The sequence below is a fragment of the Archocentrus centrarchus genome, chromosome 3 (assembly GCF_007364275.1).
Source record: "Archocentrus centrarchus isolate MPI-CPG fArcCen1 chromosome 3, fArcCen1, whole genome shotgun sequence".
Taxonomy (NCBI): Eukaryota; Metazoa; Chordata; class Actinopteri; order Cichliformes; family Cichlidae; genus Archocentrus; species Archocentrus centrarchus.
The window spans coordinates 29681711-29697153 of NC_044348.1; the positions used below are offsets into that span (position 1 = coordinate 29681711).

The 15443-nt window shown below is 40.5% G+C and overlaps 1 protein-coding gene across 2 annotated transcripts in view; it reads left to right on the forward strand.

Annotated features, from left to right (window-relative positions):
• garre1 (granule associated Rac and RHOG effector 1) overlaps positions 1-15443 on the forward strand; it is a 45257-nt gene that overhangs the window by 6577 nt on the left and 23237 nt on the right. For both annotated transcript variants that reach the window (XM_030758896.1, XM_030758903.1), the window contains exon 2: positions 9258-10717. In XM_030758896.1, coding sequence (XP_030614756.1) covers positions 10214-10717 — 504 coding nt within the window. In that variant the 5' untranslated portion in view covers positions 9258-10213. The remainder of the gene's footprint in view (positions 1-9257; positions 10718-15443) is intronic.

Genomic DNA, 15443 nt, shown 5'->3' on the forward strand with positions numbered 1-15443 from the left:
ACCTTTTTCGCTAACATGCACTGTTTCAGCGCTGTCTACTGGTGTGTCATCTGTTGCTTGGTTAATTTTTCCACTTAAATGCAATAGGTAGAAATTAATAAGATGCCAGCTGGGACAGTGAAGCAGCTCATGGGTTTACACATAAGGGAGGGAGTGGGCTTTTGGCTTGGGAAATCTCACCCTTGTCTCCTGGGAAACCAGTTTAGCCTTAGTTTGTGGTCAGCTATTTGCCCTTTAGTCAAATGTTCCCAGTGAGAAGCATGACTGCTCATGCACCAGTGATGATCAAATGAAACAAAGCTGCCATGAAACTCTGTGATACTTATCTTCATTAATCCCTGCAGAAAATATGCAGCTCAGAAGTCAGGATCAGTTATTAAAAATTAAACAGTGGACATAATAAAGGTGTAATAGGTTGTCAAAGTATTTCAGCAGTGAATCAAACATTGATCCAGTCTTTAAAAGTTCCTTAATCTACACCGTGTACCATACCTGCCAATATATATATATTACTCTTCTAAAGCAGTCATTATTAAAACAGCCTTTCTTTACCCTCTGTACAGAGGATTGTCATTTACTGAGTCTTATAATCATTTAATTAAAGATTATTGATGATACGATCTTAGCTGATCTATGGAGCTGCTGTACTCAGTTCAGATCTATGTTATGTAATTACTATGCAATGGTTCAGCAACAGTGAACCAGCTACTAATAGCAAAGGGTCAGCATTTTGGATGTATTTCATGCCTGTGATACCAAGAACTTTAAATGTGTTCAAAACTTTTAACTAACCAACCACAAATTGTTAACTGGGTTATTTGAAATCAGTTTTTGTCTCTATTTCATTTTGGCTTTTAAATTCATTTTAGATTCAGATGTCTCCCAGAGTAGGTTTGTTAATTTTATTGTTTGTAAATGTTTTGTTACTTATTTATTAAAATTTAAGTGGAATTTTTCAGGGAAAAATTTGAAGAAGTTCACAATCTGTAGAGCTCTAGCCAGAAAAGAAAAAATCTCAGCCTGGCATGTGCGTGTTGGGAGCGGTGTGTGTGCGCGCACTAATAATTTCTAATGCTAAGTAGCTTGCTGATGTTAAACTCTAAATGCTGTGCTCACTTGCTAATTGCAGTGATGGTGAACAGTTAGATCGATATAGCGATAATTCTTTTTGCATATAAAGCATTAGAGTTACACTTACATATCATGCATTCAACGTGTCCCAGAGCGCCGATTCCTTTCACTAATGGGTTTATTGCCTAAAAATCGTACACAACAAAAACATTATAATCCAGGTGTTTTATCGATCCGATCAGCTGCTAACAGCACTTCCTATGTTAGAATATTCGTCAACACATTGTCAGCATGAACTTTACGTTTTTAATGCTAGCCACTAACTACGACAACAGAAGGTGTCATCATTTTGCTGAGAACTGTAGTTTGTTTTTCTCCAAGGCCTCTCGCAGCTCCTGGGAAATTGTCTTTTGATATCCCTTTTTTTCCTCTTCTTCCCCCTCGTTTCATGCTGGTTGCCATTTTGCTTTCTATAGCCACATGAAATCAAGCGTGACCAGGACCGTCACGAGATCAGTCTGGTAATTGCAGCGATAGCAAAGACTTCCAAGAGTGAACCGGTGAAATTTTCAGTCCAGTGCTGCGGTGGCTGGAACCTGTATTATAATACAAACAGAACACTTTGTGAAAGGAGTTGACTCAGTCATGTAGACATCTCAATTCTCAGTAAACATCAGACAAAAATCAAAGCCTAATCAAGCTGACAAAGAGGAAAACTAAGGAAATGTCATCTATATTTTTAAAATTTTAGTTTCTAAGTGCACAATATCATCTTATTACCATAATTTATTTTCAAAAGTTTAGTTATTTTTTATTTTTTCATTTAATTTGTATTTTTTTCACACCTAGTTTTAAGTTTGGTTTTAGTTCACTGTAATAACCTTGGAGCTCAAGGATGCTGACACCCATTTCTTAACACGATTGGGCAAATGAGGTGTCAATCAAAATGGGAGGGTCAAGCCTGCCATATAAAACCCACTTCATACGTCCGGCAGATGAGATGTGGCCAGTTAATGGGCTACGAAATGGGTTTTCCAGAGCAAATAATAACCAGAGGGCGTTATGTAGTTTTTTTCAGGTGATTTTAACCAGTTAACAGGTTAAGTTTAACAGTTGTTGGGAAGCCTTTTTTTTTTTTTTTTATTTTGCACTTAAGGCAACATAACTTGTCAGCTTGAGGGGTATTTTTTCATTTAACCTTGTTGGCTCCAGTCCACACAGTGTACACTGACAGGAAGACTGACAGCAGGAAAAGAAGCAACTAGCTTGACTGTAAATGATAGTGAAGAGCAATAAAAACTCAAACACTGAGCTGAAATGAGACTAGTGCAAATAAGTTGGATGACTAAAGTAAATTTAGAATTTAGTTTATCTTGATCCTGTTCTCAATTCTTATTTTACTAACAAATACCAATTCAAGGTGTGGTGCACGGTAAGAGTCACCTCATAGCATGAAGGTCCTGGGTCTGAACCCACTGGCCAGCTGGGAGCCTTTCTTTGTGGGGTTTGCATGTTCTTCCTGTGCCCAGGCACTCTGGCTTCCTCCTACAGTCCAAAGACATGCATGGGTTCGGCTAATTTAGTGACTGTAAATTGACTAAAGCCAGTGTCTTGGTATCGAATAAGAACTGGTAAAAGCTGGATCCTTGCATTTCTGTTAAAGTTAACATGCATACTGCTATACTTAGCTCAGTTTTCTTTTGCTACCATACTTAGGTTTATGGCTTCTGTGGCACCTCTATATATTTTGTCATTGTGGCTAAAGGGGAAGAGTAAATTCTTACTTACTTTCTGGCTATAAATACAGCTCCCTGGTGCCTGGCATGCAACACAACCTGCAATCTCAGTATACAGGCTGCTCAATATAGGCTGAGGAAAGCATTTTCATCCCCACAGGTTGCCACCAACCTTTTATGAATGGAACTGACGTCAGAGCCTTTCATCACAGCTCTCACTTGTTGAAACCCACCGGTTAGGCACACTGAACACGCTCTATTGTACAGAGATATTTGGAGAGGATATTTGAGCTTATTCCTTTTGCTTATTATTGACTATTGAAATTCATTTGTGATTTGTGCAAATGCTCAGATTAGATCAAATGAGATGGGACTTTTATTTAATCAAATGGCATTCATGTGCGCATGTCAACTGTCGTCTTGATTCCCCTGGTGAGTCTCTAATTAATTTGGGACTTATTCTTTTTGCTTCCTCTTAGGGTGATGGAATGTATTAATACTATTTAATTAAGGCAAAAGCACATGTTGAAATGTGAGCAATGCAGACATGTGGGGCCCTTGAGTGTGTCCTTTGTGAGAGCAGGCTGTCCAGTGTTTTTATTGGAGCCATAAGCTACTTATGGTGTCTGTAAGGACACTACAGGTTAGTCTAATATTATCCAACCAGCTGTATCGGCCTCTTGGCTGATATGTCTGAACAAACTCATAACAGTGGTTTGCTTCAGCAGTAGGAAAGGTTTCACTACTGCTTTAAAAAGTGCATATTCTGCCAAAAAATACAATTTAGCAGAACTGGAAAAGTGTTTAGAAACAGTATTTTGTAATACCTGAGTATCAAATAAAATGGATGGATAGTTTCAAGCCTATAGAACAAAAATGGGGACCAAAACAGGAGTAGTTATGGGAACAAACCCAAGCATTTCCCCACAATGATTAAAGCCTGCAGCTGCCTACAAAACAAGTATACAAAAACTATATTGATAGTACAAAATCTACCCTTGCTGTTAATATTAAATTGTATCACAGACCTTTATTTTTCTGTTCCTCGTACAAAGTCATGCAGCTGCATGTGCAAGTGTGTGTTTTTTTCTGTGTGCTGGTATGAGGAGACCAGGACTACCACAATGCTCTCCTTGTGCTCTGTGGGCAAGAGGAGCCTGGGTCAGCTCCTGTCACACAGTTGCTCGCGGCACTTGTCTTGTCATTTGGACTGACCTCCTCGACCTGTCTGCTTCACTGTGACTTATCTGCACTGTGGAATGTCTTCAGTAAAACCTCCACCAAACACACAGTCTGAACTTTGCCTTCCAACTCAGTTAGTGCATCATGTTTATACATTCACTTTGCACATTTACATCACATTTTGTGGAGATGTTTTGCAGCATATCAGTTTTTTTGACCTGCTTTTCTGTGCTCGTATGAACCCACATTAAGAGTGTTCTGAGGAAATGCATTCCTTTGCTTCATTGGCAACAGATGTAGAGGAGAACATTTTTTACTTTGAGCTGAACCTTTTGGAGTGTCTAAAAACGGTGCAGTGTGGACTTCTGGGGCAGCTGTTTTGCCCATGAAGGCTGAAATAGACTTCATGAGAGAGCTAATGTCGGGCCTGTGGCTAGAGCATCAGAGGGCTTGTGTTTGCCTCACAGTGGCAGATGGATAAGGAGCTGTCAGCATGGGTAACAGCTGCCCCATCCACAGCTATTAAGCCACCAAGCTGTGAAGTAACAGTGACTCAAATATGGCAGCGTATCCAAAAGTAACTGCTGTTGGCACCACGAATGCTAGTATATCCTCAAGGTTGCATACGTGAACTTAAGACTGATTAATGTTGCGAAATCTGTTGGGAAATTTGTGTAATAAAATAAAATTCAGACTCTCTCTCCAACAGTCAAGTGGGGCTGATCAGTGGTCAGTAACGCAGGTATGAATATCTGTCACAATATGAGTGCAACCCAGACAATTTCTTTTAATTAGTCATGCCATTTCTGAATTATCGTCAGCATTTTTGGGATTTGTTGCTATAATACTGCCTCCTTTTTAATGTAGTTTGTTGTGAGCACCAGCTGTTTGCCCAGCAGTTTGCACAGACAGGTACCATGACTTTACTACATGCCCAGTGGAATACTTGGCTTGAGGTTTTTGTTACTGGCGACAGAGAGCTTGCTCCAGGAAATCTAAACCCCCCTTCCTGTTGAAGCTGAGCAGCTGACATGTTCGGTGAGTGGGGAAGTAGAGCTAACATTAGCCCTAAGCGGCTCCTGCTGGAGGAAGGACACTAAAGTGGGCTGGCAGAACTCCAGTGCATCCGGAGGGACGCTCTAATCACACGTGTTTGTTTGGGTGCAATCTCTAATACATTGTGCCCTGCAACAGGAGGCTGTCAGCCAACAGAGCTACCCTGAGAAGCCAGTAGGCCTCATTAATATTGATGCCATGTCTGCTTCTTGTGGGGATATCCTCTGCCTGCAGAGTTTTGTTGCCAGGAAGGAAATGTAGACCATGGACACTCTCTAATAATGTCACTTTGTTGTTTGGGCTGAATTGAGTGTGACTCACTGCATGTGTTGCTACTTTAGTTGTTCAAAGCCATAAAAACCACTACAGAGAAGTCAGACATTGATATTGAAAGATATCAGACTGCATCACCCTTTTGGCAAATAAGAGGATATTTACTGACAGTGACTGAAAAATGTATCACATCAGTTTCATGCTGGCTGACTGTTAAGAGTGTGTGTGATGAAGTTTTTCACTTTTAGTAAAAGTGGCAGTTGATAGAAGCGCTGAAAGCCACATTCTTTACACTATACTACATATTAATGCTATAGATTGTAGGGTATATGAAGAGTGATCTTCACAGTATGATTATTATTAGCATTTTTTTAACCATCACTATTTTATTTTCTTTAAGAGGAAGTGAAACTCTAGAGATTAGGCATATCTTTTGTGAGTGTCCTTTGCTGAAATCAAGGGGCAACCTCCAGAGCTGATAAGTGAAGCCTTCAGGGAAATGCCAAAATTACAGTTCCTCTAGGTGCCACTTGAGGCTGGCTCCAAAAGGAGGTCAGTCCCCATGGACTCAGCATTAGAAGTCATGTTTACAGTCTGGGGCAAAGATTTGTTTTGGTGTCTGTGAATTGTTTTCCCATTCATAACGTCTCTTGAGTGGGGTGCATTTCTTTATTTTATTTTTTATTTTTTAAATAACTCGTTCACCTGGATAATAGAATTAACGGTGTGGCTGCTTTGATTGACAGGTGTCTCTGCTGCTGTCAATGGATATAACATTTTAATTTTCAGTTGCCACTGTTAATAAAAACAAAGCATTCACAGCGTCGTCCAACGCTGTGCCGGACTAAAGTACTGTCGCCGGGCTGAGAATTTCACCGGTTTGCTATCGGTACTGTTTGCTTTTACCACAATTAGCAAGTGGGTGCAGCTATTAGCACTAGCAAGTGGTCGTCCTATAGCCAGGGGAACCACCTGCTCGCTCATCTGGTCATCTGATCCTCTGATGCTGGCTGGGTCCCTGCAGACTTGTCCATGGAGACTTTACATTATAATGCACCAACTACGCAACTATAACAAAAATTATTACTCATCTGTGGTGTCTCTATCTGCTCATGTCAGTGTCCTCAACAGAGTATAATCTCTGCTTAAGAAACTATTTCCAGACTTACTTCGGCCATAGCCTCCAGCTTTTCTGAGGCATTCTTAAGCCATTCAAGAGACAATTTCTGTAGTGTTATTTGGGTTGGACATGTTTAAAATGCCTCACCTTAGAGGGATCCAGGAGGCCCTCCTGACTGAATTCCTAACCCTATCACTAAGGAGAACCGGGGGGGGGGGGGGGGGGTCATCAGACACTCCTTGGAGGAAGCTCATTTCTGCTGCTTGAATCTGAGGTGCTATTATTTTAGTCACTGCACAGAGCTCATTGCCATAGGTGAAGGAAAGAACGTAGATCAACAAGTCAGTGAACAGCTTTACATTCAGGTTTGGCTTCACTAAAACAACTGATGCAGCATGAGCAGTTCTGCAAGTGCTGCACCAATCCACCTGTCAATCATCCGTTCCGCTTCTCTGCTGCTCATGAACAAGAACCCTGAGATACCTGAACTCCTCCATTTGAGGCAGTAAATCTGAGAAAAAATAATAATTTCATGAAGATTAAATATCCAATCTTTGTTTTTCCAGACCACCTTCCTAAAACCTGTCTCACCACTGTCAACAGTGAGTTTTAGTTGTTTCTAGCTGTGTCCTGGTCCTTTACTTCATTCTGTATGACTATGAAGCCAGTTTTGTTCTCTGTGGTTACCTCACTGGCATGTTTAGGCGGTTCATCAAGTTATTTGAAAGAAAACTAAACTTTCAGCCATCATTTAGCTAAAATAGTGTGAATGTCTGAGGACGAAAGTAGCCAGCCCTAAGTACCCTAAGCTTAGGTACCACGTTTACTTTGTAGAAGCTTATATCCTATTACTTATGTCAGCTAGCAGGCATTGTGGGGCACCTGGCGGTTAATCTCTGGGATTTAGAGGCCTGCTGCACTGTTGCACTAGTTAGCTGCTTTCAGTCACTATAGACAATCACATAGACAAAATTAATTTGCTATTCCGTCAGCAAATGCTTCCTAAAAGAAAAGTTTTTTTTTATTCTGAAAGAGAGAGTGTCTACTGTGCATAGAAATTACCTACATAGTTTGTTGGGTGGTGGTGTAATTTATATTTTTGTACCACTGACTGAAGCTGAAATTTTGGTAATTTTTCAAGAAAAAAAATGAAGCAGTGACAAATAATCATTAAATCAAGACTGTAAAATAAGATGAAACCTCATTGGCTATGATGTACATTTGTGCACTTGTGTCTTTAAGTAGCAATTTTCTAAAATGGTTACTAAAAGGTTAACTACTTTGCTGTAATGTAAGGGTTAAAAAATGGGAAGCACATTTCCCTTGTCCCTTCATGAGGAGGTCAGAAGTTTCCTTTGGCTCTGTCTCTCAACTCAGTGGCTCAGGACAGATAAGGGTGGGCTGATTTTTGCTGGGCGTCCCCTCTGTGAAAGGAAGTGAGGTTTTGAAGGTCAGGAGAATGTTGGCGGAGATGCGTAATGGAAGCTACCATGTATGTGGGGCTACTACACAGCTGCTGAACCTACAGCGACAGCATGCTGGATGGTGTTACCTAGTTGGGGATAATATTTTTTTATCTGCTTTTCCTGTCTCATCCCAGAGCATAAATGTTTTCAATGTGGTGTTAAAAGATAACACAGCCAGAATTTCACAGTTTGATGGCCCTGCTGTGTGGAAAGCTGTCTCATGAAGAAAATGGTCTGTCGGGCTGAAGTTGGGTGTCCCATTGACTTTATTATCACCAAGAGTGTGTCTGTTTTGTTCTTGAGTGTACAGGGCTCTATGCAGTTGCATTGCAAAAGAACAGGTTTAATGGGAACAGTATTCTTTGTTCCTTCCAAAAATAGTGTGATATAAGATGAGAAAAATGTTATTATACACCTGTGGATTCACAGCATGTTTCTTTTGGATCAGTTAAGATTAAAAGTTTAAATAATTTATTTTAATTGATTGCAGATTGTGTTTAGTATTGTTTTACTGTCAGGGATGTCATCATCTGTGACTTTCTGAGTTGCTCATCTTCTGACAGTCACAAGCTAGAAGAAAAATGAGGCCAAATCTCCTTTGATGTTAACAATAAAAATTATTATATTCCTAATTAAGTGAAAAGGCCAAAGGGAGAAGGAAAAGTCACTCAGAATGAGAGTATTGTGACTCCTACTATGTGTAGCTCAACAGACCCTGCAGTGTCTTCTAACAATGGCTTCATGCAGGAATTTGTGTCTGCAGCTGTGTTCTGCTGAACCAGACACTGCCAGAGATTCTTTGCAGAGACGCTCAGTGAGGTATGGTATTAGTAATCGTCTAGAAATGTACAACTAAAGCACAGCTCTTTACCAAACTGTAACACAATATTACCAGCAAGTTTGAGGAATTGTGGCTGAATGCATCCACTTCGATCAAAGTTGGAAAATAAAATTCTTTATGTCTTTACAGCAAAGACATTAAGAGGTATAAATTTATGGTTGTGGTTTGACTAAAACAAAAACAAGTCGTATTTTTATGACTTGCAGATTGTGTTGTAAAGTAAATGTGCTTTCTCTCACTGTCACCAATCAGTTTTCCAATCAAGGTTTTGTGCTAGAGTATTATTATTTGAGCGCATATTATTTGACAGTTTATACTTCTGTCACACTACATACCATTCTGGATTGCCCTTAAAACCTCTAAAAAAATTAGCTGAAATTGGCCATGTTTTGATTTTCTTAGGGCAGCCCAGTTTATTTTGGGTTGTCACAGTAAAGCAGTTGAAATTAAGCTCATCCTTCCTGTTTGACATGATGTTAACACTCTTGTCTCTCTGCCCTTTCCTCCCTTAGGAAATGACCTAGAGGCCTTACAGATACATTTGTGCTTTTGTCGCTCTAATCTGCATCCGCAGAGAACAGCGAGATCTGGAAGCACACTTGTTTCCGCGGTGAGTAATATCTACCTCAGCCAGCAGACGGGAGAAACCGGGAAACTGCTGGAGACTTCAGTCAGACAGGCAGACAGAGCTATCAGCTGGCCGCTTGCTCACTGCCTGCCGTGTCCCTGCTTTGTGAAGAGGATTTGAGACGGACTGGATCTGTCTGCCCTTCGCCTCCCACTGCTTTCTCTGCCAGCCACTGCAAAAGAAAAGACGAAGCCACATCCTCTGATTCCAGCATTTACTTGCGTGTGTGTTGTTTTCTTTTTAAATTGCCATTTTCCCTCCGTGCTGTTGACCAGTGTGTCATTTTCCTTGGATTTGTTTTTGCTTTCGGCTTTTAAAAGGATTTTCTACTTTTACTGGCTGAAGCTGGTATAGGTTTATATATGTAAATACATATGTGTATATACTCTGCATACTGTATGAAGGATTTTTTTTTCCCATTCTGAAGGAAAGTTAATGCACTTTAAAACTTGGCTGTAATACTTTCCTCCTCTGTTATGATCATTTTGTTTGAAGCTGAAAACAGAGAATCTGGAGCTGTGTTTTTGCTGTTTTTTTTTTTTTTTTTTTTAAGTGGGGTATGATGATTTTGCAGCAGGGCTGCATGTGAGTAATTTACTCAGCCTGTTGGTTTTTGATCACCCTTCGGCCTCACCCACTCCTGAGTTGCCTCTACAAGGCATGCTGAGATGAACCTCTGGCAGGTAGAATCCTTGAGCTGTTTTTATACTTAACTTGAACAGTTTCAGGACTGTAGAATTTGGTGGGGCTTTTTTTTTTTTTTTTTTCTAAAAAGGACAAGAGCACTTTGTGAGGAAAAACAAACTACAAACAGGAGCTTCCGGTGCTGTTGCACCACCTATGTATTGTTGTAGTGCGCAGGAAAGTAAAATGGACTACAAGCGTCGCTTTTTGCTCGGCGGGTCCAAGCAGAAAGTGCAACAGCACCAGCAGTACCAGATGCCTGAGCTAAGCCGGACCCTGAGCGCCTCTCTGGCCTCCTCATGCTCTGCCTCTTCACCCATGGGCATCGGGGTAGGCATGCCTGGCAGCTGCCACCCACCTCCTTCTGGCACCACTACCGCTGTTGCCGATATCCAGCAAGGCATCTCCAAATATTTGGATGCCCTCAACGTGTTCTGCCGGGCCAGCGCCTTCCTCACAGACCTGTTCAGCAGTGTGTTCAGGAACTCTCATTATTCCAAAGCAGCTATGCAACTGAAGGACGTGCAGGAACACGTCATGGAGGCCGCCAGCAGGCTGACTGCAGCAATAAAGCCTGAGATTGCCAAGATGCTGATGGAGCTCAGCGCTGGAGCCGCCAACTTTAAAGACCAGAATGACTTCAGCCTGCAGGATGTTGAGGTAGGTGCTCACATCAAATCACATCCAATCTTACTATGTGGACTTTAAAGTTCACATAGTTCACATACGCAATGAGTGTGTCAGATTGTGGTGACTTCAGTAAAAGAACTCTGCTTCAAAAAGATATTAACATCAAGGTCTAAACTTTGTTGTTCTGTAAAAAAAAAAAAAAAAAAAATTAGCTAAGCTCACAACCTGTGGTTCTATAGTTAGGCACAACATATTTTATTATATTCATGCACTCATGATGTGTCTTCTGGAGGGGGTGCTAAGATGCTTAGCTGCTCTCTGTCAGAATGCTGACTTCATGAATCAGAGTTTCCTGGCTCACGCAGCATTCTCACGCCCAATGTTAAGCTGGTGTCAAGATCTGAGGGTGAGGTGTGAAAAACACTGAGGATGTGAGAAGGAAAAATCTATTTCTGTCACCACAACATCTTTCTCCAGCACTAAATTTGCCAGTGTGCAAAATGGTTAATATTGTAATAGAGGTGTTCCTTATGTAAGTTTAGTATAGGGTTTGGAGACCGTTAACCAAAGACTCAGCTGTGATGTGGTCATTATTTTTATCTTGCTGCCTTAAATTATTTTTGTCCATATTTGTCCATCATTATTGTATACACACACACGCACACACAGTGGCATGACTTGTCATAGCAAGATTCAACACACAAGATCTTGGTCTGCATCTGTCATATCTTGAGTTAAAACCAGTGCTTTTGCTACTGAGAAAAATGTTAGTCACAAAAATAACAGTGTGCAAATCCTGTAGTTATAGAAACTTCTCCAACTTTTTGTATTAAATCTAGTTTGTCAGACGCACTTTCAACCCAAGCCAGAAGGTTCACAAGACAGGTTAAATAACTTGCATTATGTCAGACTTTAAACATGAGTTCCTTTCAGGTCACAATGATCTAAAATATTATGAGACTAAACGTGTGCTTGTGTTATTAAAAGATAATCATCGGTTAATTATGGAAAATCTGAATTAAGGTATTTATCGTAGTAACTCCAGGTTTCAGTTTTGCTGTAATTGTGTTGCCATAATAGTCTCTTACTTGATGCTGATGGCACCTTTTAACTGTATTTTCATCTGTGCACCACACCCAAGCAGAATAAACCCCATATTTCCTAATGTTTACCACTTCTGCTTCTAACTCCCATTAAATGCACAGTTGTGAGTCTGTGGAACAACCTGTAAGGTTGTCTAATGCATTCCCAGAGATAAAAACGGATGTGGCATGACAAGATGAACATCCAGACCCAAGCACAAAGAATCCACATTAATGTCATGACACACTTACCTCATTGGATAGCATGCAAATGCTACAGAAAACTCTTTTCTAGGGATGTTCCAGGCAACTAATTTACTAGTTGATTAACTTAAACTAGTCAACTAGTCTAAAAGTTGGAAAACAAAAACTTGAATAGACAGCTGGTCACATTCTTCAATAACGTTGTAGTTTAAATGTAACTGAAATGTGTGGCACTTTGCATTATGCATAGCATTGCACACACAGTGTCCGATGAATTTGCAGTATGTGGATAACGTTAGCAGTGCTAACACCAGCAGCCTTCTTTATTTGCAGGTCATCTCTTACCCACCTTTTCCAGAATGTGGTTACACATTGTTCTAATGGTTATTCACCAGTTTGTTTTAACACAGCCCTCATACAACTGTTTTTCTAGATCAAAGTACTGCAGAATTGCAGTGGTTTGTGGGGTTGTCATCTATCTCTCTTTCCATCTTGTTTTCTACAACTTCCTGTAACACAGAGAGGAGAGCTGCTGTCTGATGGTGGCTTCGTAATATCTTAGCATCTTAGCTGTTGTGCATTAATTAAATATGAATAATTACTGTAACTCACCAGTATTTCTGTTGCTCAGTAGCAAAAGTAGCAGGGTTTGAATATCTAGTCGACTAGTTGCTCAGGCTTTGTGGGCTTTGTATAAAGATATTTTTATAAACTACACACAAATATTGGCTGAACTCAGACCAAAGACAAATAATTAAATTTCCATACTTTAGCAGTGTGCCGCAAATTACTTTGAATAGCTTAAAAAAACCCAAAACACTATAAAGCAAAAATTATGGGGCTATTACTCACTCCATGCTACATGATAATCCTTTATCATGTAGCAGGGGAGCTGGTACATGGCAGCGGCCAAGACACTGGAGGGACTGCAGAACCTCAGTGGATGTGGCTGAGCCCAAAACAGGAAACACTTTTGCACCGCAGTCGGTAAATCTGACTCTCTGTGGTCTTGGATATGCACAGATGAATATTAGAGGAAGCCCAAGTCTGTGAAAGTTTAGACCGCATGGCTTGGCACTCACATTTGCTGTCTCTCCTCGTGCATAAAGGGTACTTTTGTTAAAAAATAGAAGGAAACCCACTAAGATTTTACTGTACAGTGGTCTTTTTTTCCAGTGTGTCAAATATATTGATCTCAGTGATCCATAATAATGTTATGGTGGTAAAAAAAAATAATGTACTATGTGAACAGAAATATTTGATTTAAATAATCCAGTAAGAGGTTTCTTTTAATGCTTTAAAGGAAAATATTTTTAGGAGAGTATTTAGAAAAGCAGTGTTGTCAGATTGAAGCGGACAGCATACATGTATGGGTTTGTGATGAGTCATCTGTGGCTCATGTTTGTGTTTCGGTTTTGCATTGTTTTTAACAAAATATCTGCACTACTATCTCCCATGATGCGCTTTGATAGAAAAGAATTTGGTACACTCAGATTAGACTTGTTTAGACCCAGCTTATGATAATTGCAGCTAATTTGGTCTGTCTCGTACAATGTGTTGTGTTTGTGACTGAGGGGATTTTCCTTTGTCTGCACGAATCGAGGAATGCTTTTTGGCAGCTGGATTTATTATGAGGTCTTCAAAAAGAACCAAATGCATTTCTGGGTTTGGGGAGTTGTGGTATGTGAAGTTTTTCCCCCACTTTCTTTCCCTTGCTCACATCATCTCCTATTTCTTTCTTTCTTTCTTTTTTTTTTTTGCCCCCTGGTTTGTTTTGTAGACTGGGTCTAGAAAAAATACCACTTTTTTTTCCCTTCCAAAACAGAGCACAGCTTTCTGACTACTCAGTGACTCCATTGCCAAATATGCATGAAATTGTCATGGTTTGTTTAGAGGCTGTTTGCCAAGCTAGTAAGTTTAAACCGCAAAGCAAAGACCAGAGGCAGATGGTGAAGTCCTCGCAATCAGAGAGACCTTCATGGCTGTTCTAGTCAGACGACTGAATAAGCACTCTCACCTCAGTGCACAATGGAAACGCTGGAAAAACACCACCTTGGTCTTCAGCTGTTAAAAACACTCCAGGGATAAACATTTAAACACAGTTAAGGTGAGGGACGTGGACAGCATGTACCATATGATGTTTCATGGGTGAGATTTAAGTTTTTTTTCTCCTCCCTGTTTTCTTATTTTATTTTATTTTTTTAAAGTAGGTCTACAGTCAGTCTAAACAGATCTTCGACAGTTGGTTTGTAATTAAATATGACACATCCTGCTTTTCGCACAACATTTCTGGGCATTCTTTTGTTTCCAGTTAAGACCAAAACAGATTAAAGGTTTAAAACAACCCCATGGAGTTTCTGACCCGGAGTGGGTCGTCTTTCTATTTGTATTAGAACAAGAGCGACAACATGATGTATCTGCTAAGGTGCAAAAAGAGGAATGTGAGCTGGCAGACACAGAAGTAAACAGTAGAGGAATTTAAACAACAAACAGCTAACTTTTCAAAAATGTAAGGGAACTATATGATTCATAAGGTCTTTATTCAAGGATTTAAGGATTCTTGTGATTCACATCACATTTTCATGCAGTGGAATGAAATTCTGTCCTCATGGCCCAGTGTTGCCCTTGTAATAGTTATGAAGTTTTTCACGTATATTAAAGAAGAAAAAGTATAAATACAAAGTAGCAGTAATATAAAATGAATATGCAAACGCTATATACATGCGTACACGTGTGCACACACACACACAGAATAAATATAAAAAGAGTTTAAGATGTGGCACAGTAGTGACTTGTGTGAATGACAGCAGCAGCATGAGTGTGGGCAGGGATTGACAGAGGAAGAGCAGTGCAGCTACACAGCCCCACCAGAGTGCAACAGTCTTATAGCTTCAGGGAAGAAGCTGTTCCTCAGTCTGGTGGTCCTGCTCTTGATGCTCCTCAGCCTCCTGCCTGAGGGGAGGGGAGCAAAAAGTGTATGTGCTGGGTGTGTTGGCACAAAATGGCAGCACGTTTATTTTAACAATAACAAAATAGTAGATACTAGGCCACGGGATTCATGACAACCGAGGGACACACATGGGGGGGGCTGCATACGGGTACACACCCAGCCATAGAGCCTCCCGTCCCCCCTGCAAGCAGACCGTGTGAGTTACCCTCACAGCAAAGGACACGGGAGCCCCGCGCAGGCCGGGGAGTACACTCGGCAGCCAGTAACAATCCTTTCAGAGGTTCACTGATGGGAATCTCATTATGACTTTTACTTCCTTTAGTTAGAAAAGTTTGATCACTCAACAATTTTTCTACACAAAATAAGACTAGACTCGCCTTCAGTTGTGTTTACAATCTGATCACCACCAACAAAAGCCGGCTCATTTTTGACGGGGGTGCGTTTAGTGGCTTTTGTATCTGAACTCTAAACATTTTTCCTTTCTCACTAGCCTAGTCTTGATTTCAGTAATATTCAGGGG